General features: G+C 40.4%; 2 protein-coding genes across 2 annotated transcripts; one reads left to right on the top strand and one right to left on the bottom strand.

The window, feature by feature from the left end:
• Positions 1 to 31: 31 nt before the first annotated feature.
• Positions 32 to 7,113, top strand: LOC146167992 (uncharacterized). Its single transcript, XM_083386188.1, has 13 exons — positions 32 to 215; positions 466 to 575; positions 667 to 877; positions 1,628 to 1,818; positions 1,967 to 2,186; positions 3,159 to 3,303; positions 3,498 to 3,687; positions 3,808 to 4,035; positions 4,336 to 4,505; positions 4,987 to 5,163; positions 5,873 to 6,017; positions 6,421 to 6,581; positions 6,816 to 7,113. Exons 1-13 carry the CDS (start codon positions 32 to 34, stop codon positions 7,111 to 7,113), a joined length of 2,430 nt encoding a protein of 809 aa, XP_083242314.1.
• Positions 7,114 to 8,090: 977 nt separating this feature from the next.
• LOC146167991 (uncharacterized) lies at positions 8,091 to 21,468 on the bottom strand. The gene is made up of 10 exons (XM_083388733.1): positions 21,423 to 21,468; positions 18,872 to 19,037; positions 18,384 to 18,531; positions 17,928 to 18,027; positions 13,255 to 13,484; positions 10,919 to 11,171; positions 10,128 to 10,387; positions 9,394 to 9,754; positions 8,729 to 9,064; positions 8,091 to 8,209 (listed from the first exon to the last, which is right to left on the bottom strand). Exons 1-10 carry the CDS (start codon positions 21,466 to 21,468, stop codon positions 8,091 to 8,093), a joined length of 2,019 nt encoding a protein of 672 aa, XP_083244859.1.
• Between the last annotated feature and the right edge of the window lie 5,218 nt (positions 21,469 to 26,686).

Raw genomic sequence — 26,686 nt, 5'->3', positions numbered from 1 at the left:
CATCTGTGTTTCATAGAGAGCATATACAGGAATGTTGCCGAAGTTTGTGTTCAGCTTCGTTTTTTTAGTTATACTGGCAAGCACTGAGATTCGAGGGTGTCCGAATGGATGCAAATGCAATGCTGACCACACTGAGGTCACATGTCGAGTTCCACATGCGCGAAACATTCCACAACTACGTTTTCCGGAAAATATGACTAAACTTGATCTATCAGGTATAATTAGTTGACACAAGTTTGCTAACGACGCATAGCTAAAGTAGGTACACTACAATTTGTTAATAGTGGTTAATTACCACTTAATTTTAAAACCCATTAAAACATAGAAAACAAAAACACAAATGTCTTTTCTTGAATAAATGTATCAATCTTATATTTAAAGTAACCAAAATAATGATTTGTTTCGAAATACATAACTGAAAGGTAGGTTTGTTCTGTTAGCCAAAGTAATATTTATGTGTTATAGGTAACAACATTCTAAACGTTAAACCTGGATTTTTAAAGTCTTTGGCAAAACTAGAAGAACTAGTACTAGACGGAAATAAAATATACTTCTTGGAAAATGGAGCTTTTCAGGTTTGTTTGTTATTCATCACAACTGAAGAGTTAAAAACCTGTAATGTGAACATAACAATATTTGTTTAACAACTTTACTGCGCTGTATTAGGGCTGCGAAAAGCTGCAAAAGATCTCTTTGGCAAACAATAACATCCACTTCATTGAAAACGAAGTGTTTTCTGACGCTAAAAATCTCAAAGAACTTGTTCTCTACAACAATAAGCTGTCGGATTTTCCGAATCTGACCGAAAATGCACAACTTAACTCGTTATGCGTAACTTCAAACAAGATAAAGAGTATTCCGGCCAATGCTCTTTCAGGTAATTTGCAATCTTACCTATTAAAACTATATTTCGTGTCCTTTTATGTGCAATGATTGGTTTTGGGCCATTTGCAAAAATGGTCGCTGGAGTTGTATGTATATTTCGGCTAGTTTAACAAACTGTCAACTATACATCCTCAAAGTTTTGCATAAATTCTACATTTCCTTTTTAGACTATACCCGAATTACTAAAAATACCTTAGCATAGGCTTAGTATACAGCACAAAATATACGATGTATGGATAGTTTTGGATAGTATTGTGATTTCCAAAATGGACAGCGTTTGGTGTTGTAGGCTGTAATACATTATAAGTAAAAAATTCGTAAAAATTGTCGGGAAAACAATATCATCTTGAAAAAGAATTGCGGTCTAACTGATCTCTATGTAAAAGTGCACTTAGCCTACATGTCATCACATACACCCGCACAAAAACGCATGTTGGTAATTAAGAAGGTATGCTTATAACTTATAAAGAACTAACATGTTTGTGTACGACCCTCCAAATTTTGTTGATCAATTACAGCCTACTTAGTTGTTTCCCTAGAACAAATTGAACAAGCTTAGACCGCTTAGGTTTATAAGCTTGCCCTGCCTTTTAAAGAATTAATAACCTCAATTAAAAATCAAAAAAAACTTCAAGTGCTGCTCATTGAATTTGATCTCCGCCCTGGGGACAACAAAAGGACAAACAAGTTCCGAATTCGTTGTTAATAGTTTTATGGAATTTGTAATTCAATTTTTATGCAGGAAATGCTCTGCTTTCGGATCTAAATGTGAAAAGAAACCAGTTAACGGATTTACCCAGGAACGTCTTTCCTAAAAACGTTACGTCATATACGAAACTGAATTTGGTTGGTAACAATATAAAGCTTGTTCCGACGGTTGTCAAGGAAATGACCGAATTGCTAAGTTTGAGTATTTGCTTTAACCCGATTAAGGTAATCAAATCATATTTTCTGGTATCCTTAAATATACCCACTTGTTAAAAGTGACAAGTAATAATTTTGTTAAAAAAAAGTTAACTGTTGTTTCCGCAATATTATACAGTAGGTTAACAATCACTCAACGTAGCTCTTGCTGCCTTAGGTATTCAGCGTAAGTGATTTTCAACCGTTGGTCTCACTTCAAAATCTTTCAATGACTGACGTGGGGATGACCAGTTTCCCCACTGGAGTATTTGTGTTGCCAAGTCTGCAGCGCCTTTGGTTGGGCCAGAACAAAATCAGTCGACAAACTATATCCAACATCAACTTCCCCGAACTTGTTGAGCTTGATTTAAGCGAAGGAGACATTGATGTGCTTCCAGGTAGATTACACCTACATTTGAAAACCTGGCGAAATAAAATTGATTTATATTGAAAAAACAAAAGTGTAATTTTCAGTTGTTGACGCCATATCAAAGATAATGCGCAATGGCATACAATCTTATTTCGTCTGCATAAACAACTTTACATCACATCTTCTTATATTGTTCAATGTTTTGATATTTACTGTTTTACAACGTAATTTTCGGGTTAATTCATTAATCATGCAGAGTTAAAATACCAAACCAGTTTTACATCAAACCAAATTCGATTGGATTTGTTAACAATTTAGTGACAGAATTTTAGCAGATCTGAGAAACGCATTACAACGTTATGTTATAATTTTGCAGAAGGATTCAACAATGTTCCTAAGTTGGAACTACTTAATTTACGCAAGTCTCGCATAACAGGCAACATTCAGACGGCATTCAGACCTCTGTCGAATTTGAAGTGTCTCAATTTATGTAGCAATGAGTAGGTTAAAGTGTTTTATCATTTTGTGCAACGTTGCTAATAATTATTTTTCTGTAGGATAGTCGAAGTTCCTACTTTAGGCAATCACGATAAACTGGAAAAGCTCAATCTTAACAACAACAAATTGAAACTATTTCCAGTTGCAACTTTAAGGTAAAATCATTTTTTAAAACGTATTTTTTTTTATCGTACTAAATTCAATAAACCATGTTTTGCCTCTTTAGTGGTTTAAAAAATCTGAAAGAGTTACGTCTCTCTAACAATTCTTTGGAAGAATTTAGTGTCGAACAGCAGTCTACCATGGAACTATTAGATCTATCTTACAATAATCTTACAGATTTACAGCTTAATTCAAATTTGGGTTACCTGGAATCACTGAATATCTCACACAACCCGAACTTAGCTTCCATACAAAACGGTTTCACTGGTTAGTTGTTTCTATTGCAGTTTTTATTGTACGTAATTTCTGAAGCAACTTCTTGTTTTATGATTCCTTAAAGGTTTGACAAACCTTAGCACGCTTAATTTGCGCGGTAATAACTTGACGGAGATGTTACCTGCCATGTTTTCAAACTTAACAAACTTAAAAAACTTGCATCTCTGTCACAACCAACTGCGTGAGGTGAACTCTGATGCAATGTCTGGGTAAGATAGTACACTTTATATTGCATTATGGTTGTGAGAAGAGATATTGTATTATTAAACTATATCTATTGCAAATAATACTCCAATAATATACCCATAGTTTAACTTAAGTACTATTTTGCTGGGTGATAATAACTATACATCTGCAAAAGATAGCTTTGCACTATACATTTAACGTAAACCACCTTGTTTAGGTTGAAGGACCTGCGGACTTTTACTGCTGATGGAAATCAAATTAATGCAATCGAAGATGATGTTTTTGCCGAAAACCAAAACCTTATGATGCTATCTTTAAAGAACAACGGTTTAGGTTCTATCTCAAACCAGGCGTTTATTAAGCTTACAAAGCTCGAAGAATTGTGGCTCTTGTACAACGATTTGAAAGTAAAGTATTTAATCAGATGTGTATTCTATTTTACGTGTTATGCGCATCACTTTACAACAGAGTAAAAATTTGTGTAGTTCGAATCAAAATCCGAACACTACATTTGTCCTTTACGACAGGTCGCTCCAAACATTACACATAATACAAGGCTACGAATTTTGGGACTTTGCAAAAATCCTATTGGAAACCTGCACAAGGCTGCTCTTACTGGACCAAACTCGCTGGAGGTGTTGCTACTTAAGAGTGTGGGTCTGACAGAACTACCACGAAACGTATTTGGCAACATAAACCACATACGAGTGCTCAACTTGGCATCTCAAAACAACCTCACATCTGTCCCGCTAGTGGTATGTTTTAAATACTTGATTTCTTTACAATTAGTTATATAGCTGGCATATTACGACAATATGGTGGAGTTGTTACACGCGAGGGGACATTTCTGTTAGAAAAAAATGTACGATGAAGTTTATCGTCTTTAAAAAATATTTGAATTCTGTTAGGCGTCCAAGTTGAAAAAAAAAACAGTTTGTAGCCTTGTATCAGTACTAGCCAGGGTAAACTGCAACTCTTAACTATTAAAATCGTATAAGTATTGTTTTAATTAAAATTTAAGGCCATCATGAAATATTACCAAATTTTATTTTTAGGTTCGAGAAATGCCTGCTCTTCGTGTTGTAAAGCTTACAGAAAATCCTATTCGTGAAACGTGTATCAAGTCGTTTGCCGGTCTGAACAATCTACGGGAGATTCGATTGAACAATATGAAGTTACAAACACTTAGTGTGACCAAGTTTTTTCCAGCTCTGCCAGCACTAAGGTAAAATCGCTTAAAGAAATATATGATCCTCATACTTTCAAGTTAATTTAACAGATCAAAAGTCGTTTTTTTATAACTGCGCAAAACACTTGATGACTCAAGTATTCTCTAAATTGATGGTTCTCAAAGTTTTTTTTCAAATTATTTTCCTACAAACTGAAACACAGTAAATTTCTTCCTAGCAAAAATCAGACAAAGATTCCACATTTACATATAGTTTCTACGTATATTACCTTGCTGATAGAAAAATAAAACTGCAGCAAAATAGGCCACAACTATGCGCAAATAATCAAAATTTTATTTTCCCATATCTGTAAATTTTGCGGTTTAAGATCTTTCTGTAAATTGTCTGAAGTCCTTCCTAATCTTGTAACTGACATGCCGCGTTTACATTTTCACTCAGTTGACTATATATTTTAATCGTGCTAAATGGTGACCAGGTCGGTCTTCAATATCAAACTTGCTTGCATACCATCCACAGGACTCTTTATCTCGCCGGAAATCCTTGGCGCTGCGATTGTCATTTACAGTGGTACAGTTTGGGAATAAACGGAGGTAGGGCGATGATCACAACTGAAGATTTCGATATGCTTCGATGCGCTTCTCCTCCCAGACTCGCTGGAAAGCGATTCGACTTTTTACGCTTGGGTGATTTCAGGTGAGCATACCAATGACGATATAATCGGGTTAATTAATTGAGCTTTCAATTAAGGAAATAACAAGTTCACGTGAAATATTTAACTCTTAATGCTATTTTTGATTTAAATCATGATGTCTTTCTTAAGTAGCCATGGCGCAATTTGATTTTAGAAAAGTTAAGAAAGTAATACCAAGACCTGCATATTTTTAATTAAATTTAAACCTATGTAATCTATTTGTGTTTTGCGCCCTTTAAGATTGCAAAAGTTTTCTATTACTTTCATGCTTAGCGTATGGGTCACCGCGAAAAAGTTGTGAAAACGCTGCCCTAAAATAATCACCAGTAGCATATAAATAGTAAAATTAAAGAATGATATTTCAATAAATTCAATTTAAACTATTGTTCCCAAATATAACAACAAAATAAATTGTCTAATATTAAAATACATTTTTTTATTCAACTTGAAATATCCTGAAACGTACCCGCATTAACTTTTGACAAGTCATAATTATACTTTAATTTAAATTTTTCCAATTTCGGCGAACTTTATATTTTTTGTCGCTGTAGCAAAAAAACTCTTGTCTCAACACCCATTTTATCCATTTCTTTGTTCCTAATTATTCGAAATAACCAAACTAAAGTTGAGAGATTATGACTATACAGCACGCTGTTCTATTTTTGTTTTTAAATATGTTAGGATTTAACATAGTTTTCCTTTCATTCCCAGGCAATGTGTTGACAGCAAACTTGACAAGGTAACGGCGACAAGTGCTTTCATTTCACTTCCGTTTATCGGAGCTTTCGCATCTGACCTTGAAGACTCCTTTCATCAGATAACCTACGTTCCGATAAACGGCGGCCATTCAAAAAAAGTGAAACGAAATAAAATGGCAAGGTAGCCACAACTCTGTTATAACTTATAACCGTCAAGTATTCTAGTGCTTATCGATATATTTTCGTTTAAATAAACAAAAAAGCATTTTTGTTAAATCGTAAACATTCTAATTGTGTACTTAATTATGACCAATGTTTGCAGAGAAGCTCATCTGACAGGTTTATCGCCGAGTACCGATTATTTTGTCTGCGCGGAAATTGTTACAGTCCAAATTCAAGACAACATAACCACTGAAAACCAATATAAAGAATCTTGTTTTAAGGTAGGCCTACACTAAATATCTATCGTGTATTTTTTTGTCTCCGTATGTTTTGCAGTTCCATTTACAGCAGTTACTCCAATTTATGATTACACATATAAATAAAATTATGTCAACGTAGATGAAAACTCGAAGCATGCCTGACGAATACCACGGGGAAGGCGACAAGGACGTAAATACGTCCAATTCCCGTGATCTTGTCATAGTCTACGCGGTTCTGGGAGCTGCGATCGGATTTGTTTTATTGACGACCCTGGCTGTTCTTACCGTATGGTGTCGTAGGTGATCAGCGTCTATTCGGCATTCTAAATTATTAAATCCCAACATCCACCATTTTGGTAACAAATACTATTTTGGAGAAAAAAAACGCACAATCACTCAGACAAAACTAAACTACCTAAACTATACAACTTATTCATTTAGATTTTTTTACAAAGCGATTTGTACATTGTATAAACAGTTTGGTGTTTTTCAATAGTTCTTTGCAACACGGGAGCTAACAACAATATATTACAGATCCAGATTGCAGATGCGCGATCAATTTGTCAACATTAGTGAAATTAACAATGAAGGTCAGAATCAACTACATGAACATCAGCAAGAGATGAGAGCCACCAACGGACAGCACGGCAGGCAATCAACGCCCATTAAGAACGACGCTCTTCAGTCAACTGTTGTATCATCTGGTTTCCCAAGTCCTCCCCACGACGTCAACGGCAGGTCTGTTCAGAGTCTAGGCACGTCGGGTCACGTGAACCAAGCGTGTGACGTGAAGCAGCAACCGGTCCCAAGGGCTGCTCGTACCAAACTTTGAAGCAAAACACGTTGTTTTCGTTTCCAACTAACAGATCTGTCCATATAACTGCGGCACCAACAAAAAGCGACTGATATTGCTGCCTAATATTTTGCAATAAACTACTAAAAATTCGTTTTAAAACGGTTTAAGCTTGATATTTAATGGTTTTAAAAGTTGCATCTTACTTTCTGTTACAGTTTGAGTACTAAACCAAAAGTCAATGTGTAGAGCTTATAAAAAATATTTTACATGACGTTGCCATTTTTTGCAATTGTTTTTGTATCATGTAGCTACTGATTATCGCTTATAGTCTGCTTCTCACACGAACCGTGTTGTACATAAACGTGAATCGCTTTGTACATTTGTTATATTGGAAATAAAAAATCCAACATTAGATTTTCTACAGAGGATAAACTTCATTTATAATCATAATCTAGTGATTTTACAAAAATATTTTCAACTGTATGGATATGTCAATTTTTTCTGAACAACTGGGAAATGTTGAATATATACTCATACCACACGCATGGTCTTAACATCATAGTGATCTATTACTTGGCAATGCAGTTTCAATGACTACTATACAAACGACACGACGACAACGAAAAACTGACAGAGGGAATCGTTAGGAAGGTGTCACAAATAAATAAGTTGCAAAATTTGCAAAAGCGCTCACCGACGTTCAACAGCAGTTTCACATTAAAAACAATGGCAAAAATCGACGACACTGGCTGGTTTGGCAGTATTCTGAGAGGAAAAACGCACAACACACGATATTTTTTGTGAAAAAGGTATTAGATCGTTCAGCGGCAGTGGCAAAAGTTCGTAGTGGTAGTACGGCGAACAAAATCATTCGCAACAGATTGATCGCGGCATATAGTCCATCTCTTCTTGCGGGGATCCATTCAGCTAAGACTGATTCGTTTTTTCTTCGAAAATGAGCCATCAATGAAATACGTAAGAATATTTTGATTTCGTCAGGGATGAATGTTGTTTCAATAAGCGTGCTGCACGCTCGGGACGCCCCCCACTGGAAGAAGACCGAGCGCAACGCTGTGTTCTCGTGATTTCATGCGCAGAGCGGCAATGTCGGCGTTGCTGTAGTCGTTTGAGCCTGTCAATAAAAAATGCAATATGTTTAAGAGAAACAAATATGACTGCCAAAAACTAACTTGTTTCACTACAACAGCCATGTGTTTAAAGAAGGGGCATCTGTTTTTTATCCAGTTGGTACCTTGTCGTTTCTAAATTGATATGTTAGGCGGTAATTTTTAAACAATACGTTTCACTCCGACCTAAAAACTAAAAATACCCTCGTACAACTGTTTAAAAAACAACATTTTTATGTAACAGAATACTATGTTTCCTATGTTTTAGTCACAACATTTGAATATTTTAGTGTAAAATATTCGGACATAAAACACAAATATGTATATTTTTTTTATTGTTTTTTTATTTACACTAAATATTTAGTTAGACACACTTTATAGCTAGGCCTAATGTCGAATGTTGCCCTACCTAATAATATTAACTGCATGCTTCGCGCAATTTTTATGAATATGTACAATTTTCGCGACCCTTCGCTCTGTTTACTCGTCGACAAACACGCCAAACGAAAAAACAAGCGACTCACTTTGTCCGTAAGGCGAATACTGACACGACGAGGAGTAGGCATTCTGCGCCACTGCTGCAGCTGAGCCGTTGGCTGCGTGTCGACCGTCGGAAGAAAATCCAGCGGCTACTCCGTAGCTGGATTCGGTTGATGAGGGCGCAGAAGGACGCTGACCTTGAGTAGCGAAAGCGGAAGCTGAAGCGGAGTGTTCAGATGAGGAAGATGGTTGCTGACCTGCTGGCACTGTAAGGTTCTGCTGGTGGTGGTGACTAGAACCAGCAATTCCGTGCAGTTTCGGCGAGCGGTTGCTGCTGGACGACATTGTATTGTACCGGTGCTGGTTTACAAGGTCCAAACCTGGAAAAGGACAAGAGTTAAAGCTATAGAGGGGACGATAATAGAGGTTTTTTTGTGGACAAAAGTTATTGTAGATTCTAATAGCATGCCTGGGCATTAAACAAAAACGTTATAAATAAAACGTAATTTTACAATTAACATAGGTTTTCTTCGACAATATCTTTGTAAAAACTATGAAGCGTTATTCTCTAAATATAACACAAAAACAAATGCGGTTAACAAACTCGTTAAACTTGCGATTGCGTTACACGGTTACGACATTTGTAAAAAACGATTTGTAAAAAAGCTTTTATCGCGGTTTATATTTATTGTAGTAAAACTTTTTTTACCTGCTGCCAAGTGCGTTTCGCCGTTCGAAGGTGGGGATGATGACGATGGGTTTCGGTCCTGGCGCCTACTGCTTGTGCCATCAAAATTGCAATGTTGTTGGGACATGGCGTGATTCGGGCGGGCTACGTGCTGCTGATGCTGCTGGCTCATGTTGTAAGGCTGCTGCTGATGACTGGCCGACGAGGTGTGCGTTCCACTGTCAGCAGGTGAAAGCCCGTCGTTCGGGGAAAGCTTGGAAGCCAACTGCCGATCCGAGTTGCCAGTGTTGTTGCCACTTGCAACTGCCGCAGCTGATGCTGGTGGCAAGTAGCTGCCGCTGGCGGATGACGTAGATGCGGCGGTTGGACAGAATCCGAATATCTGGGGCAAAATATTACTATAAAACATTCGGTAAATCCACCTTCTACATTTTTGAATTATACGAAGGAACGTGTTGAAAATGCAAAACGCAGTTCTGTTTTATCTGGATGCTTACCATGTATAGAACACTAGCAGTATTATTCACGGTCAAACATCAGGATAAAACAAACATGCGTTTCTTATAGATAGAGCGAAAGAGTTACGGTTAAAAATGAGGTATATTTCAATAATTTTTGTCATGTTGTTCAATTCCAGGTAAGAAAAGTAGAAGTTGTCAAATAAAATAAAGTCTGATAAAATTCACGCGGTTTAAACATCGAATTTTAACTCGATCTGTTAAAACCTTTTAGAGTTCATTATTTTATTGACTTACCATGCCCCCTGTAGGCGGCGAAGTGGAGTGGTGGTAGGGGTGAATGGAGTAGTCACCGAAGGCGCTAGCGGCAGCGGCGTGGGCCGGGTACTGTCCGTATCGGGCTGCCGCAGCCGCTGCCGCTGCAGAGGCGCCCATCAGCCCGTAGGCTGCCGCTGCGCTCTGGTTTAGACTGTCGCTGCCGTCGTAACGCATCGTCTGGTGAGGATGGCTCATGGTGGGCGAGAGAACAGGCGGGTGGGAGCGATGAAGGCCCTGGTCTGTTTAAAAAAGCAAAAAAAAAAACTTTTTTTTTATTTTTTGTTAATGGTATTGTTCAGTGTTCTCAGCCTTTTATGGCTAGCGGCACCCCTCAGAAATGATAAATAGTTTGCGGCACCCATGTAAGATTTTTCCATAGATAATTCACTAGAACGTCACAATAAACGGAACTGGAACAACACACATCAACTCTACACAACGTACGAAGTGATAATTGGATTTATTCCACTCTAATCTTACAAAAAAGTTGTACGAGTTAAGCAAAATTCAGATTCTTAAAGACTCCCAAATATGTCGCGGCACCCTTGAGGATTACAAATGGCACCCGGTTGAGAACCACTGGTATGATTAATGGTTGTTGTTTATTAGGTTAAGTTTAATTATTACTGCGTTTCCTGACAAAAACAGCAATGTCTCAAAAAATGTGGTTGTGATAATCTAACATAATAAAACTGATATAAACGGCTTCTGTATTTATTCTCAGAATGCAATCAGTGTTATGCGACTCCAAAACAGTGAAATAGGTTTACCATTAGTGGAGCTGGCGAACGTGTCGTGCATCGACTGCGCTGCGGCGGCTGCGTGATGAGCTCCGGGGCTTTGCAGCATGTAGTTGTGCGCCGATCCCGCGGCTCCCATTCCCGCAGCGACCGCCGCCGACGGCATTGCGTGGCTGTAGGCAAGATGGGGCGGAATGTGATGGGGGTGGTGCGATGGAATTCCGTGCAACTGTTGCGCAGCCATTTGCTTGCGCCACCTCGCTCGTCGATTGCTGAACCAAACCTGTGTGTAGAGTTGACTTTAAATGCTTTGCAATTAATTAAGCGAACACGTTTGGTTTTTAAATAGAAAGCGATAAACCTTTTATAAATATTATGTAGTCATCTCCAAAGCTATTTGAAATCGCTTTAAGGAAAAAAATTAAGTCAAGCTTAATAACTTGGTCCAAATTGTGCCGCGTGCGAATTTAATACTTTGGCCGGCACCTGTTTCCCTCGCGGTTGAAAGTCGTTTGACATTTCGCACTCGCGCACTGATATCAATTTTGACCCTGATGGCCCGGCGTCGTTAGACCAAGACAAACGACTTCCGAAGCACCTGTCCAGTAGCCAAGTGCGGGACAGCGAGATTATATATGGCGGCAAATCTCGCAGCGACGATCGCTCGAAATGCTCTGCGATCGCCTGTCGCAATTCTAAATATTCACGCGAATAGACCCTGATAGTGGTTTTCATATTGAAAGCGCGACTGAATTTTACGTCGCCTTAGTTTAAAATCGATTCAATTGCGGCGGGGTCGTGCTTTTACGAGCGACATTGCGGAACATTGACTTTGCCACATTTGTGATATGCGAATCCACAAGCTGCTGTGCCGTGCGATGAGCGCGGCCACTGTTTGTGCTGCGTGTTCTGTCAAAATGTGGCAGCAACGCGAACGTAATTTGCAGACTTGATTGCTTACACGCCGCGGCAATCGAAAAATCGTTAAGGGTGTAAATGCGGCACGGTTTTTAAGCGGCCCGTAGCAGGAAAGTATAGCGTGCGATCGATATCTCGGCTCTCCTGGCCGAAAATTTGTTCTTTCCGCTTTCTGGCGCATGGGAGAAACCCTCCTCTGTTTGTTGTATAAACCTGATTAAAAACCAACCACGACGGTGCGTCAATAGCGCTACAATTAGGCCAGATTTTAATGTTGTCACCGCTCGTGTAAAAGTATAATTAAGATACTTGTTTTGCTACCTTCAAACTGGATCAAATTGTGGGTCAGCACCATTGCTTAGGATCTATTGAAAACTGTATTCGCAATTGATAGGGCCGTTTCGCTTAAAAGGAATTACAAACGCCTCAAATCGTGCGGTGATTACCAAGTCATAAATAGGAAACAGAGTGGCAAGGGACCTGAGCTTGATTGACAGTGAATCGCGGTCCATTTACGGAAAAGCGCGACGTGTCGAGAGGGTTGTTTATTACAAGAAACGCGACCGCAAAACTAGCCCTTTTGTGTTCAAAATTTCAGCGTTATTTAGGGCTGTGTGAGAGAGACAGACATTCTGATTGCTCACGTCCTGCTTTCCGCCTTGGATGAATTTAACGTCGACTAAATGCCAAGTTAAGCCCGCCTGCGATTTTCATCTTTTGCAAAACCACGCGTTCACATGTGCCGCCGCCTTATTTACTTTTTGTGCGAAATTGACAACACACAGTGCTGCGGGTCGCACAGCTGCGAAGTGGTGGCCGCTCATAAGTTGTCGTTGTACGTGGCCGTGATGACCGAGAGGTGCGAGATTCCGGACTTAATTACGTAAACACAAGAAATCGAAACAGTGGACAGCGGTTTATTTTGGCCGTGGGCTCCGTCCGAGCCGCCATCGCTCGTGATAGGCGAGCACACGTAAACGCAAGAGCCAGCGTTGCCGCCCGTAGGTGTCAATTGTCCAGCGCACCAAGCGAACGCCCGCCATCGCTACAGGACAAAGTGGGCGGTTTATTTATTGTTATTACGGCGGACATTATCCGCGTACGGGAACGCTTACGAAGACAGATCAGGTGGCGGCATAATGAAGGAAAAAAACTATCGCGCCGCTGCCGGCCTTCCACGGCCTTCCACTTGTCTCCCGCGCGACGAAGATTTACGCTTTTCTCGGGCTTATGGCGTTTTGCTCGATCGCTTTCACACTTCTGCGCAAATTCCTCACGACAATTTCACCGGAGCGCTGTTGAGCCCGTGGGCAATGCTCGGCCGATTTTCGCGACAGCGCTAGCAATTCGAAGAGCGGAAGCCTGCTCGGACAGCTGTATATGTACATGTCTCTCTCTATATATAAATACGTTAAACAGAACTCGGTAATTTGGTCGGGTTTTCGCACCTGAACTCTGGCCTCGGTGAGCCGCGTCCTTTGAGCGAGTTCCTCGCGAGTGTAAATGTCCGGATAGTGAGTCCGCTCGAAGCAGCGTTCTAACTCGTCGAGTTGCTCGGCGCTAAACGTCGTCCTGCTCCGTCTTTGCTTGCGCTTCAGTGGAAGATCCGGCTCCGACTCACTATCGCTTCCCTCTCCCTCAATGTGCTCGCCTCCTGACGAACCGGAACGATTTGCCGCTATTAAATATAAAAAAGAATAGATTTGTAACATATGCACAAAAATTGGTACATAAGGTCGTACAGTTCAATGGCCCGTTGCTAGTTGCACGATATGCAGTTTGAACCGTACAAAGTCGTACTTTGGAAGAGAGAGGGTGAGGTATACATCGCGCAGATGAAATCATAGTCCAACAAACAAATATTCCTTAAACTTCGCATAGATAAAAACGATAAGTTATTGGCCGCGGGCGATGCCTAAAATGAAGATACGGTTTGTTTTCCGACAGTGCGGTGATATTTTGGCTGTGCGGGTATCAGAGACGATGAGGGCGGTCATAACAACCAGCCAGGTGCTCATTGAGAAAACGTGTAAAAAAGTAGACCACACGTCACGTAAAAACATTCGCGTTTGCATCAGATAAACTGTTCGCTTCGCAGGACATGACTCCTTCAAATTCCGCACGTCAATTAACCGATAGAACGGAAAATGGCAAATTGTTGTGTAAAAGCAAGCACGTTTGGCTTTGCACCGCAGGAGTGGTGGCGAAATTAGAAAGGACAACCCCAAACTTGGCTGACGGCGGGCTATAACGGGGCCTTCAAATTATCGGCGGGCAAGCTTCAGAAACGTCTACATCGCCGATCAAAGTTAAGGGCACCCGAACATTAACATTGCAACGGGAGGCGCTCTTTATCTGATGAAGGCGACAGGAGCAGCACATGAATTGACACTGAGCCCGGTGCATGCCGAGGTCCCACAGCCCTCAAGTTGATAGAACGCTGTGCGCCAGCAACAAGGTTCTTCGTACGAGGAACCAAACACGACCGGGCGATGCGCATTATTAATTGATAAGTCATCGTGCGCGCATTTCTTATGGACGCGAGTCGCCGCCTGAGCAAAGACAGAAAACGAACTTGTTAATTTCCACCCGATTAAACCTTCCGGGACAAACGAAACAGACAAAAGTTTATCTTAAAAACTCATTGTAACTAACAAAATCGCGCCAGGCGTCAAATCGTAGAGATAATAACAAGCAGCCTACGCGCTTAACTAAAGCAAAGAAAGTTTGCGGGTCGCCCATTAGCGTTTGGCCGCCAACCAATCGTCTTCCCGGATCGCAACCTTATCGTCATAAGCCGGTTGTTGACTTGCTAAATACGTTTTTAGCAAATCTCCTTTTTGTGGCACTGTCAGTATCGGCGTCAAGGCATTTCCTGATTGCATCAACAGACGTTTTCGTTCATTCAATTAAGACAGCGAATGGCGCGATGGCCGGTGTTGTATAGGCGCTTGTGGTTTAGTACGACGGGCTTTCGCGGTGGTAACAATCCACCTGCTGGCGATTACCGACCCAGGCGCAAGGAAAAGCAACATCCAACACTCAAAAGAAGCTTAAGTTTTCACTTCGGCCGGGATTAAGCGACGGGGGTCCAGGAGCCATTCGCCTCTCACACGGCTGCGCGAAAAAAATGTAACGACTTCAAACACTTTTCAACGTGTGTTTCGCGGCAGGTCACAACTCTATTGTTAAATCCCTTGCTTGCTTTAATGAACAAGGAACTTCGTCGACCGAGTCACAACTAAGGTGTCCCGCTGATCCTACCGATCGTAATCTGCTCACACTGAGTTTAAACGTAGGTGATTGTAATATAATGTATTTTCGACAAAAAACGTCCGATTAGACATGAGGCGAATTGTGACTTTCTAATACATGTCCCTTTGCAAAGTCAGGGGAAATTTGCGCCGCTATGCCGTGTCCAGATTTTGTTTCAAATGCCAGCTTTAAAACGTCAGTTGCGTCGCGCCGATTAACGCACAATACGCGTGAATACATTTAGCGCAATTATCAATTTTCCACCTTGGGTCGCGCACGCTTCGAAGGGCGTGTGAACACACCTAGAGCCGGGACCTGGTCCCCGGTACCACTTTAATGCTCTTTCACACCTGGGCGGCACAACAAAATGGCCGCGATTTTGCCCCGCGGCCCTACAGCAGCGCAGCACGTTCGCCACGAAGCGAGCACCTGTATTGTGTGGTGCCGGATTTAGATCGCCTGTGAATGTTGACTTCGCTTCGGCCATTTCCGATTTCGATAGAAATCGAGCTCCAAGAGGCCGCATTTAAAAACGGAACAAAGCGAGACAAATCGCATAACGGCGCGGAAGAATTACGCGGTAATACACCTTCCTATAGCTACATCGTTGGGCGTTTGACAACACGGCGGATTATGGCGAAATCTCAATGGCTAATCCGTGTAATTAAGTGAACGCCGAGAATGCCAGAAAATAAAAACGTCAATATTATTTAATTACTCCAAAAAAAAAAAAATTTCGACTCTAGAACAAGTGCATTTCCTTTAAATTTTAAACTGAGCAGCGCGCAGGCGTCGAAAGGCAGCATGAGCAACTCGGTAGGCTTTGAAGCAAAGGCGGCTATTTCTACATACACGGAAGCCTCGGCGGGCGGTCAGCGGTTTTCAGTTGACTTGCCACGGCCTCGGCAGTCCTTCCGCAGCTCGTCGCCGCTCTTCCGTGTTTGCTGAGTTTAATGGCGAAAAATTGACACGCATTCCCAAGGCGAACGCGCGGCTCGAGACCTTGCCCCGGTTGCGCCTGCGCGCGAGCAGAAGGGGCGGAACAGTGGCGTAAAATTGGCGGCGAAAACACGGACGGCCAGGCTTAACTGCTTCCATATGCCACGAGTGCGTTTGTTTGAACTTGGTCCACACGCGCGTTCATCGACGGCCCTTGCGTTTGTCGCCTGTCGTTTCGAGGCGAACGTTGTTGGTTTTATTCCGGCGACAATGTGGGACGAGGGACGTGTCAATAAAAGGCAAAAACGTCTTTCAAGGCACGCTCGAATATGGATTAAATCCAGGTAATAAGCTACCAAATGCATTCGTACACCTTATTTTGTGTTTAAAACTTATCAAAAATGTATGTTAAAGGAATAAACTGATACAGCTTATATTCGAGCATATTCAATTTTCTTATCGCCATAGCTCATGTTTGCAGAGGTTTCGATCGATACTTGTAAGGAGAAAATTACATGAACTTCTTTTCCGCGTAGCAATCTATATACTAAGGATATTATAGGTAAGTACGAGAATTTAACCAATACAAAGAAATATTAAACGTTACAAAATGTATATATGTATATATTGTCGAAGTTAAAGCTCTATTATTGGGTGATAAAATGGTAACAATATAAACAAGTCACCGATTGTACCGCCTATGTGACGAGATTTGAATAACAATAACACGAAAAATGCCTTTCCGCAGCACAACATCTCTACATAAGCACACACGAAAATGAAGATGCCAGCATAAGGCAGCGCCCGAGATTTGCGAGATAGCTTTTGTGTACTTAAGGAAATAAGGAGAAAACCTCCTTAGCGCGACCTCGTGGTGCAACGCAGCAGGTGATACGATCCGGGAACGATGACCTTTCCCCTTTGCCGCTGCGCGCTTCGTTACCCACCAACCCGAACCGTTGGAAAAGCTTGAGCAGAAGATCAAGTGTATGGACTTTGCGGTCGCAGCGTAGTTTAAGTGCCCGGCGAAAGCGCTGGAGTTTAGACTATGGAGGGCTTGTCAGAAGTCGTCATTATCCCTTGCCCGGGAAAGGCACCGACGGTTCATTACGGAGACGCGAAAGGCACCCAGAGTCGACGGGACGCCGAATGTCATCTCCGCGCCACGCCGTGTCTCAATAAAGCCGACCAAACACCACTGCAGCACAAGACAATGCCTGGTTGCAACTTTACGAACTCCATGCGAGTTTGGTATTTTCTATTGCCGCTATACAGTAAGGCCACAGTTACTTTAAAAAGGCTTGAAATACGCCGGAAACCATCCGAGCATTTCCTGTTAGAGGACATTCGCACGCAATAAGGTAAATTTAGCAACATTCTTAACCCTTGCAATGAATTTTCTGTAGACCTGTGAAACTTTCTTGCATAGTTTTTATTTGAACTCCCGTCAAGCGATTTTTACGAATATAAAAATATGTAACATTGATTGATCTACGAGGCCTGCCAAGCGCCAAATCAGATTTTTGTATGACGATGTACTAGTCGGAATAAGAAGTCGCAGAAGCTCGACGTACGAATGTTGCACAGGCTCGTCGACCGTTATCGTTGTGTGCCTATTCGGGCGCCTTCGCCCCGGCGCTGGCCCGACAGCGATTGGCAAAACACGTGAATTGTATTAATTATTCAGGCTACAAAGCGCGACCCAGAGGAGACCATTGCTTAATCATATATCCCCACTCCTCCCAAATGCATAACCGGGCGACTGCGATGGTTCGCCAGCCTGTGCCGATGCCATTGATGTCAAACCAGCCAGTGTAATGACGTGGCGCACGTCCGGATGCAGTTGGAACGGCGGCAGACCATTTTGAAAGCCGTGCAATTTCATTCCAGCGTTATTGCGCGCGCAATGCTACCATTAAAATCTCACCCGACAGTTCTGCCTCGTTGTCCATGTCACATCCCTTGGCTCGCAGCGTTCTGCTGATCGAACTGACAGAGGGGGCGCTGTTGCGTTCGCAAATCCCTTCCTGGGGGAACGGAAACGAAAAAAACAAGAGTGAGAAAGTGCAATAACACGCAGGAAACAAAAACGAAAGTGTGATGCACCGGAATCAGGATGTGCTCCGAACCGTGCTTAATGCGAAGCGAATGTTAGACTATACGCGCAAATAGCTCCACATTCGTCTGCTGTCGAATCTAAAGCAACATGTGCTAAGCAGCAACGCGGCTTATGAGATCATATAACAAAATACTACTTTTAGTTAGACTATCTTTTATAGATTTTTGCACGAAAGAAAATCTTTAGAATAGCTTAACCAATTATATTATGCCGTCACCAGTAAACCTGTTGACGAAACGTAATGAACGACAATGATAGATATACCTTGATGAGTCGTTCTCTAATCTCCCAGCTGAATATACCGGGGTTGTCGTTTTTATATTCCTCAATCTTGTTCTCGACATCTACTGGCGTCACTTTAGGTTTGCTGCCTCCGATAGCACCAGGTTTGATTGATCCAGTTTCCTGATATCTGTTTATAGTATTCATGTTGACCAATTCGTATGCGTTGAATTAAAATTAATATTTTGCTCTTGTTGTCAATTAGTATATGTGTTGCTCGGGAATAATAATAATAAAAACGAGAATTCTTTGTCATGATTTGCAACCGTTTTTTAACAAACAAACATCAGAAAACACACAAAAGCTTTTTGACGGTGCTCAGTGTTTGTGAATATGTATACTTTTTTAGAAATACTAATTTGTCGTAAGCAAAGCAAAGCAAACACGGGATATTGCGTTTAACAGACAACTCGAGCAGTTGGTTTGGATATTGTTAGGTCTGTGTTGCTAGGTATATCGAGAATACAAACCTGCACAGAATCTTGCTGACACATCCGTGTGAGACGCGCAGTTGTCGGCTGATGACGCAAGGTCGCACGCCATGGGCGGCCATTTCGACGATCTTGTGGCGTATATGGTTGGGCAGCGGTCGTCCGTTGATAAACATACCACCGAGCTGGTTGACCCGGCCCTGGCCTAAAAAAATGTGCAAATAGCGTTGCAAAATGAGTCGATTAAATTTAAATCTCTGTACGTGTTTAAACTCTATATCTCTATTTTTCGTTTTTGCAAGTGAAAGCAAACACTGCTACGGAACTCTTTTTCGACTTGACGCTTAACATACAGTGTCAGCAATAAAACACTGTTATTGTTTTCTGTGTTACAGTTCGAAAGCTAAAAAAAACATTAGAACACGATAAGATGCTGTTACTAAGGTGTTTGAAATAATTGTGTTAAATCCACGACTGCAAAACTCACCAATCTGTCTCTTGTGTGTATTGCATACACACCAAATGTTTTTGTTTCGACAAAGACTGTTAAAAGTGGTTCGAAAAATCAGTTCCGGTCTGGCTGTTAATAAACAAATCCAGCGCGTCCGACACAACAGTCGTGCCGCCCACCCTTCGACGTTGCCGCCCGCAAAATCACGACTAGCAAAAACGCAAGCGCGCGCAAATCCCATTACTCATCGGGTGGACAGTCCAGCCCTTGTTTAGTCAAAGGCGTGTTGGTTGACAAAACATGTAAACACAGGTGACAAGACGGACGCTCGAAGCTGGCCGTGGTTCTGTATGGGGAAACTTTAATCTTGACACCTGCTAAAAATTCATCGTTCTTGACTAAGTGTACTATAGTGAATTTGAAATTTAACGAGTTGGCAGCTAATATTTAGCCATTTATTCGCAGGTCGCTAACAAAAAATTATTCCATACACTATTTAAATGGAAGCGAGAGTTTCGCGGGATTTTGGAATAACCGAAAATACACGACACCGATTTTTATCTATCTGTACGCGACACCTGTTTACTTTACCTACCCATACAACGCTGTACAGGTGTTGGTACGTTTTTATTATTTATTTAAAAATGAGGTTTCGGGCATGGAAAGCAACGTAACGATTGAACCTGCGGGGTTTCGGTTAGCTAATATAGGTTATTAATAAAAAAGTATTTTTCGGCAAATATGGCAAATATATGAATTTCACGAAACAACTCAAATCCTAAACATGTGTAAAAAAATCATCAAGAACAAAAAATCTTAATTTGAAACATTTTCTTGGTGGTGCGCCAATCGCTAAATACTTCGGAGAATAAAAACTAATTAAAAAAAAGATTCATAAAGGTTAACGGTTTTGACTCGTAGTCTTAACTCTTCGCGTAATGCCAACAGTTGGTCATCAAGATCTAGTGGCGTTGTAATATTGGAGATCTTGATATTCCCACGCTACAACAGCAAGGCCATATAGGCAACGCAAGCAAGGGCAGTGCGCTTGCTTGCCGCCGTCTGTATAGCTGGAGCGATAGCGCGGGACGTCTGGAGGTGCAGCATTGTTCGCGCCCGCTTTATTACAATGTAGCCAGCAATTAAGGTCCCGGCGCCGGGTCGGACGGAGAACAGTGCAATGGTCAATGCAATGAAACATATTTTAATCGATGTTTAATGACCTTAGCCTGGCGATTTCAAGTTTCACCCGATCGGCCCGAAACAATGCCCGTCATTTGACTGCAGCCTGAAAACGTGGGAAGTGGCCTTTGGGTGTGATATTCAAAATATCTGTTTGGTCATATTTGCTAGACGCGGTCTAGAGCCCTGGACCACGGGACAATACACGTTTTCCTGCGTATAACACCATTGTTTGTTTATCGTGTGCCGTTCCTTATAATTTATTGTTGAGTTATACTTGTAGTTTGCAAAACAGCTGAGCAATATTTGAAACCGGTAGGCCTACAAAAAATGACACAAACAATAGATAGCTAAAGCATACTTTTGTTAACTTAATTATGCGTTTTTCATTTGACCACACCACAATGGATGTCAACATTATATCCCGAATAACCTATACAGCGTTATCTACCAATTACCGTTTCTATATGTAGTGCGAAAATAAAATGTATTATGCAACGATTGCGGTACGTCTTGTATGTAATGGGGCCTATAATTTCCAGCCCAGCGATAATTCCGTGCAATTGTAAATGCACTGTGAAAACAACAAAACTGCGACTTGTCCTGCTTAGCCCGTCGCTGGCCGGTCGCATTAATTATGTATTATGCGCCAAAGTAATTGCCGATTGGGAACGCGAAGAATAAGTGCGTCGATTTAGCCATGAGTGTTGATGTATTCGACGTGCGAACCCATACCTAGATAGCGGTAGCACTAAATCTGATTTTTTTGTAATTTGAGCCGTCGTATAAACGCCTTTAGCTTGATTTTGCGTATATCGAACGATGTTTATCGTCGGTATTCTAAAGATTGCAGCGACTAAATAACTAAAATCCCACTTCTCTTTATCTATTTTGGGGTATGGTATTATGTTTGTAAAATAGGTCTGAATATAATAAAATCTATACAATTTTACCAACCTTCTAGCGGGAATGTAGGCCTGAAGTTTGTACTTGGGTGCATCATTCTTCAATTGTGATTCTTGCGAATGTCGTTACTGTGTTCAACTTCGATTAAAATTGAATATTTCTAGCAGTCTAGGAAATACAGGTAGACCGCAAAGTTTACGAGAACATAAACATCCCTGTAAAAGGCAGTAAAACTAATAGTTTTCGATTTTATCTTGAATTTGATTTAACTAAGGGTGTTGTTTAAATACATATGGGCGATTAGAATGAAAAGGCTGCCAAAAAATGCTGGTTGTGATTTTTGTCGTAACATTCGGAATAAGCTGAATATAACCTGATTCAAATATATTTTTTTTACAGATTGGCTGTAAGATAGCACTAGTTGTTTTAACCAGTATACTTTTTGACAAAATCTCGTTTTCAGGCGGTTGTATTTACAAAAGGCTATATTATGATACATACGTTCTGCCTACTAATTTTTCATGATTTTGCAGCACGCAACGTGTCACAAGTTGCGTATTTTTAAATATAACGCATTCGGTTTGCATAAAGTTTGGTTTGTAAACATATTTTATAGCTATGACAAACAATAAAATAAGTTTGCCAACCCAGCCAACCAAGTATAATAAAATGGGGAAAAATCGCAGTACGTATATACCGAATTCGTGAAGCCCAAGCGAGGCAGGTAAAAGTAAATAAATGCGACATGCATTCTTCAAAATGGCGGACGAAATTTCATTTTTAACTTACAACGCGTAAAATCAGCGTGAGAGGTATTCTTGGGTAATTTCTGGTTTAAGATTTAACCAAGATTTCATTGGATAATAACAATCGCTATAAACCATTAGTCTGTCACCGCGCAGTTCTTATCGAAATTTAACAAGCGTTAATTTTTTGTTGCAATGTGTGCTAACAGCAAAGTTTCCCCAAGGATGTTTTTGTTCCAAGAACGTAAGCACACTGGGATTTGTTTAATTCGCCAACAAGTTCAAATATATGTATATTGGTCATAAGAAAATTACGGTATCAGGTCCTGATTTTTTATCAGTCACGCTTACTTATAGATAACACCGACCATATCAAGTTTCTTCAAAACGATCCGGCAAATCGAGAAAGCGCCATATCGATCAGCAAACCAGCAAAACGCTTAGTGGCTTCAGTATTGCTAAAAACGTAAGATTTTGTGACACAGCAGGTACCGCCGCAGAGCACTAGCCTGCGACAAGTTAATCTGTTGACTGTTGCAGGCTCCGAAGAGCGGCGGTCATTTAAGCCGGTAGTGTAAGCACAGATTAACGTAATAAATGTTTAGCCAAAAGTTCAAGCCCACTTTAACAGACTGATACGTAGGCAGCACGGACTTATAGATGGCGTCAATTAAATGTGAAACAAACGAGAAGATACCAAACGCAATTACCATAGAAGACTGTATTTCAGGTCGCATCTAAAAATTGTACTATAAAATTGCTAGATAATGTCTCTGTCTCTTGTAAATTCGATATAGAATACAAACTCGTAAACAGTTTTAAAATTTATTTCATGCAACAAGTGTTCTTGACTAGGCTGCTTCTTCGCATTGACTGTCCTAGTAACAACTTTGTAAAATCTTTTAATAGCTAAAAAAAATACAACCCGAAGGAAAACAAAAAAGTACGCTAACCTTTGAGTCGGGCGAGTACCGCTCCGGACAGTGATTGTGCATTAACTGAGATGTAAAGATGCGTATCTGCACTAGTGACCAGCCCCGGGAAAAAAGGTTCGCCTCTCCCATTTCTGTGAGCCGCGTTGCCGCGGTCTGTAGGCTGCTAGAGTATAGGGTTCTCTCTCCTGTGTCTGGGTTCTGCTGTTGTGCACGGCTGTGGGCCTTCTCTCTCTTTCTTGCGTTGGGTTCTCGGCTTGATTAATATGGAGGACATTAATTACCCGGCTATCTCGCGTCTGGACCGTGACGTCCATTGTCAACGTTCGACCTATCGGCGTGCAGACTACAATAATAAACAAGCAAATGTTCCTATCGAAAATTACGGGGTGGAGCATCCAGCCTTGAAATCTTTCACAACCGAATGCAAACCCTGTTCGAATTGCATTTTCCTTTTACACCGAATCACAATGGCAAGATATTTTGTGGCCAAGAATAGCTGTTTCATGGAACTTTTAGGTTTGTATTGATGTTGTCGTTTTTTAAACATAAAATACTTTTTTCGAATAGTATGCAAATAACGTGAAAATTCAAATCCAAAGAAAACTGTACGCAATGTAAGTAATATAATCCGAGTCCCAGTAATGCAATTTTTTAGGACAGATCAACGAAATTTGCTAGAGCAAAAAATGCAGCGACCAAATTACTTGGCCGAGCGTCGAGCTCAGAAATCCCGCAGACGCGGCTTTTGGAGAACTGGTAGCCAGCAAGTAGCAACCGCCATGCACAAAATGGAGGTGCACAGTTGCATTAATTAACGATTTTCACGGCAGTTTATGAACAACGTTTAATGAATGGAAGCAGCATGATGGCGCTCGCCCATCATTCAGTGAAAATTAGAATGTTTTTTGAGGGTCGTTAGCACGGAACTGGTAACAGTCGATATATCCCGTGGACCGCGATAAAATACATCTAATATACGCAACCCTGAAAAAAGCTAACCTGATTACGTGTTCCATACAAAACTAAAGTAATTGTAATATTGTTTTAAAAGTGGGAATATCCTATGATGAGTAAAGAAAGAATATAAGACACAAATTCAAAATCGCAATAATATCTCAATCCTTACCAAAATGCTTTATTGGTTTCATTACACATGAGATACATGTATGTTACTTTATCTGTATCTAATATTCATACAAATTTCTGTTTTGGTAAACACATTTTCTGCATTTATAAAAACTGTACTTCAATTTAAAAACATTTAATTATTTTCTTTGTAAAAAAACATTCTTTACTCCAAGTGCATTCTTAACAGAACTCACAGAAATACTGTTTAACATCCTTTAAAAAACTGAAACAGACCTTGCTAATTTGAAGTTAGTCGCAAGCCGTTTATCCCAGCATAAGATACAGTTGTCCTACCGTATGATAACTGCCTTGTGGGCAATAATTTGTCACGCGACACGCGTTAAAACCCGCCTTGACAAAATTTACTCTGACGGTCTAACATCATGTTCGTAACCTGCATTCATATTATATAGGCTTCAAATTTTACAAAATTTAGCACTGGCTAAATTTTTTCCTATTTTGAACCGTCTTATACAATAAACCGTTTTTAACGCTTACCTCTGTTTTCAGCGTAAATCAAAAAGCTCTGTTTCGAAGAAACTAAGGAACTATTTGCAATAGGTTGATCACAAAGGTAAGGAAAAAAGTAAAGTTAATGTGGATCAAGATCGGGGGCGAAATTCACCTAATCATCAAATGTTGGCAAATGACGTATAACAGTGTATTATATAGGTAATTTCTTCTTTTCATTAAATATTAAAAACAACACTCATTGGATATCTTTTCCATATTGATGTTGTTGCAGTTGCCCCAATACCAAAAGCAATGTTTTTAATCAGGCCAATAACAAATAAATGAAACTGAATTGTGTAGTCAAGCTTTAGTAGCGTGTAAGGCACTCAATGGAAAATTACAGCCAAAGGCAGCATATTTCTCGCTGTCTAAATAACCATAGGGCAGAATTGAGAAGGAAATCTGACGTAGCCGTTGCTCACCTACGCGAAAAGTCCATTCTCAATATTTGTTTGCTGAGCCTCAAATTCGACAACTTGAGATATGGGTTTAAGGAGAATTCGATTAATGCTGGAATGCAAATAATATTTGCAGGAATGAAAAATCTTGATCACTCCTTTCTCATTTCCTTGCTACATGTCAATTATCAAATCTGATGACTAGACAAGTGGCATAGTAGTTCATTTTTACGGTTTAACAAAAGTTTACTTAATGATTAGGTTCAAGGTGTCCAAACCGGTAGTTGCAATTTATCTACAGAAAGCGAGAATAACTTTTATGAGCTTATAAAAATTATAATTTATAAAATAAATGGTGGCAAATAGTTCAAGTTTACCAAAACCTATTTTTGAAAAATCAATTTAGTGATTCCAAAGAACCATTACATGAATGTATATCGCAGAAATGCTTCCCGGATTTTCATAAAACACGTTGAATCAAATTAAGTTTCTGACTTAATTGTGCTGTTTTTAATTGAATAAATGCAGCCATCCTTGGGGGTGAAAACCGAAGATGTCATTCCAGCCATTAAACGTCAGTGTTTGAGAAGTTTATTTTGATTAGTCCGAATATAGTAGTTTGCATAAAAATTATGTTGGATCAGTATTCAGTAATACCTGTTATGTGGAGCACCATGTTTGTTTAAGTAATATATTAACGATTAAAATATATGCATTTTACTTAATTTAATTCGAAATAATTTATAGATTTGTCAGTTACATTCGCGTTGGAGTTGGATGGCTCTTGTCTTTCGATTAAACAAAAATTAAGATGGTGAGTCACTAAAAACAATAAAAAATAAGCAGCATTAATCGTTTAGGTTGGGAAGCGCAACAGCCCATGGAAAAGTCACAACTGTTGGCCATAATGCAAAAACGTCCGCGTAAAATATCATAACTCTCCTTAATGTGGACTCTCCTAAACCCTGTTGCACTCATAGTTAAACAAATTTAATTCTAAAAAGTTTCATTTTTATAAACCTTGATTGCCTTGTTTGATTTTTACAAAAACCTTGATTATTATGGTTAAATTTCGATATCTAAAAATATTAAAGTAGAAGTAAAAAATAAAATAGCAAAATGATGGCTTTTATAATGCGATGTAGTGTTTTACTGACATAAAACTTGTATATACTATGGGCTCAATCGCGGCCCACACAGCATAAGGGGACAGCAAGTTAAAGGATTATGCTGCGGGGAACCGTTCGGCTTGTATGAGCTGCGCACAATGCAGAGGAGCTAAAATCATATACACACTTTAGGCGTCGCTATATTTGCACCGGGCCATTACCCAAATTATGCCCTGTTGGGTGGTTTTCCACTTGGTCACCCAACCACAGCGAACGCTCGTGTTCGAGCTGACCCCTGAACTTTCGCACCCGTTTTTGACGAAGTGACAAGTCGTCATGGCGCCTCATGTCAGCGGGAATCTTACAATCCATCATTTTTGCGTTTTGCCGTTTTTGTTCAATACATGTTTTAGGCGATTTAGGGACGAGAAGTTTGCATACAAGCCCATTGGAATCACTTGCAGCCCCAGAGCATTTAATTTGCTC

This window comes from Ascidiella aspersa, chromosome 1 (assembly GCF_963924565.1).
Source record: "Ascidiella aspersa chromosome 1, kaAscAspe10.2, whole genome shotgun sequence".
Lineage (NCBI taxonomy): Eukaryota > Metazoa > Chordata > Ascidiacea > Phlebobranchia > Ascidiidae > Ascidiella > Ascidiella aspersa.
Note: the sequence above shows the minus strand (reverse complement) of the source record. Positions and strands in the feature narration are given on the sequence as shown.

What these genes read in the sequence shown, in the direction of transcription:
- LOC146167991 (XM_083388733.1), bottom strand. Translation starts at nt 21,468, where the DNA reads ATGATGCACCCAAGTACAAACTTCAGGCCTACATTCCCGCTAGAAG. An exon ending in TTAGAGAACGACTCATCAAG is followed by an intron (nt 18,028 to 18,383) that starts GTATATCTATCA and finishes CCGTTCCCCCAG; the next exon opens with GAAGGGATTTGCGAACGCAA. An exon ending in CAACGAGGCAGAACTGTCGG is followed by an intron (nt 13,485 to 17,927) that starts GTGAGATTTTAA and finishes TATATTTAATAG; the next exon opens with CGGCAAATCGTTCCGGTTCG.
- LOC146167992 (XM_083386188.1), top strand. Translation starts at nt 32, where the DNA reads ATGTTGCCGAAGTTTGTGTTCAGCTTCGTTTTTTTAGTTATACTGGCA. An exon ending in AGACATTGATGTGCTTCCAG is followed by an intron (nt 2,187 to 3,158) that starts GTAGATTACACC and finishes GATTCCTTAAAG; the next exon opens with GTTTGACAAACCTTAGCACG. An exon ending in ACGGCGGCCATTCAAAAAAA is followed by an intron (nt 6,018 to 6,420) that starts GTGAAACGAAAT and finishes ATGTCAACGTAG; the next exon opens with ATGAAAACTCGAAGCATGCC.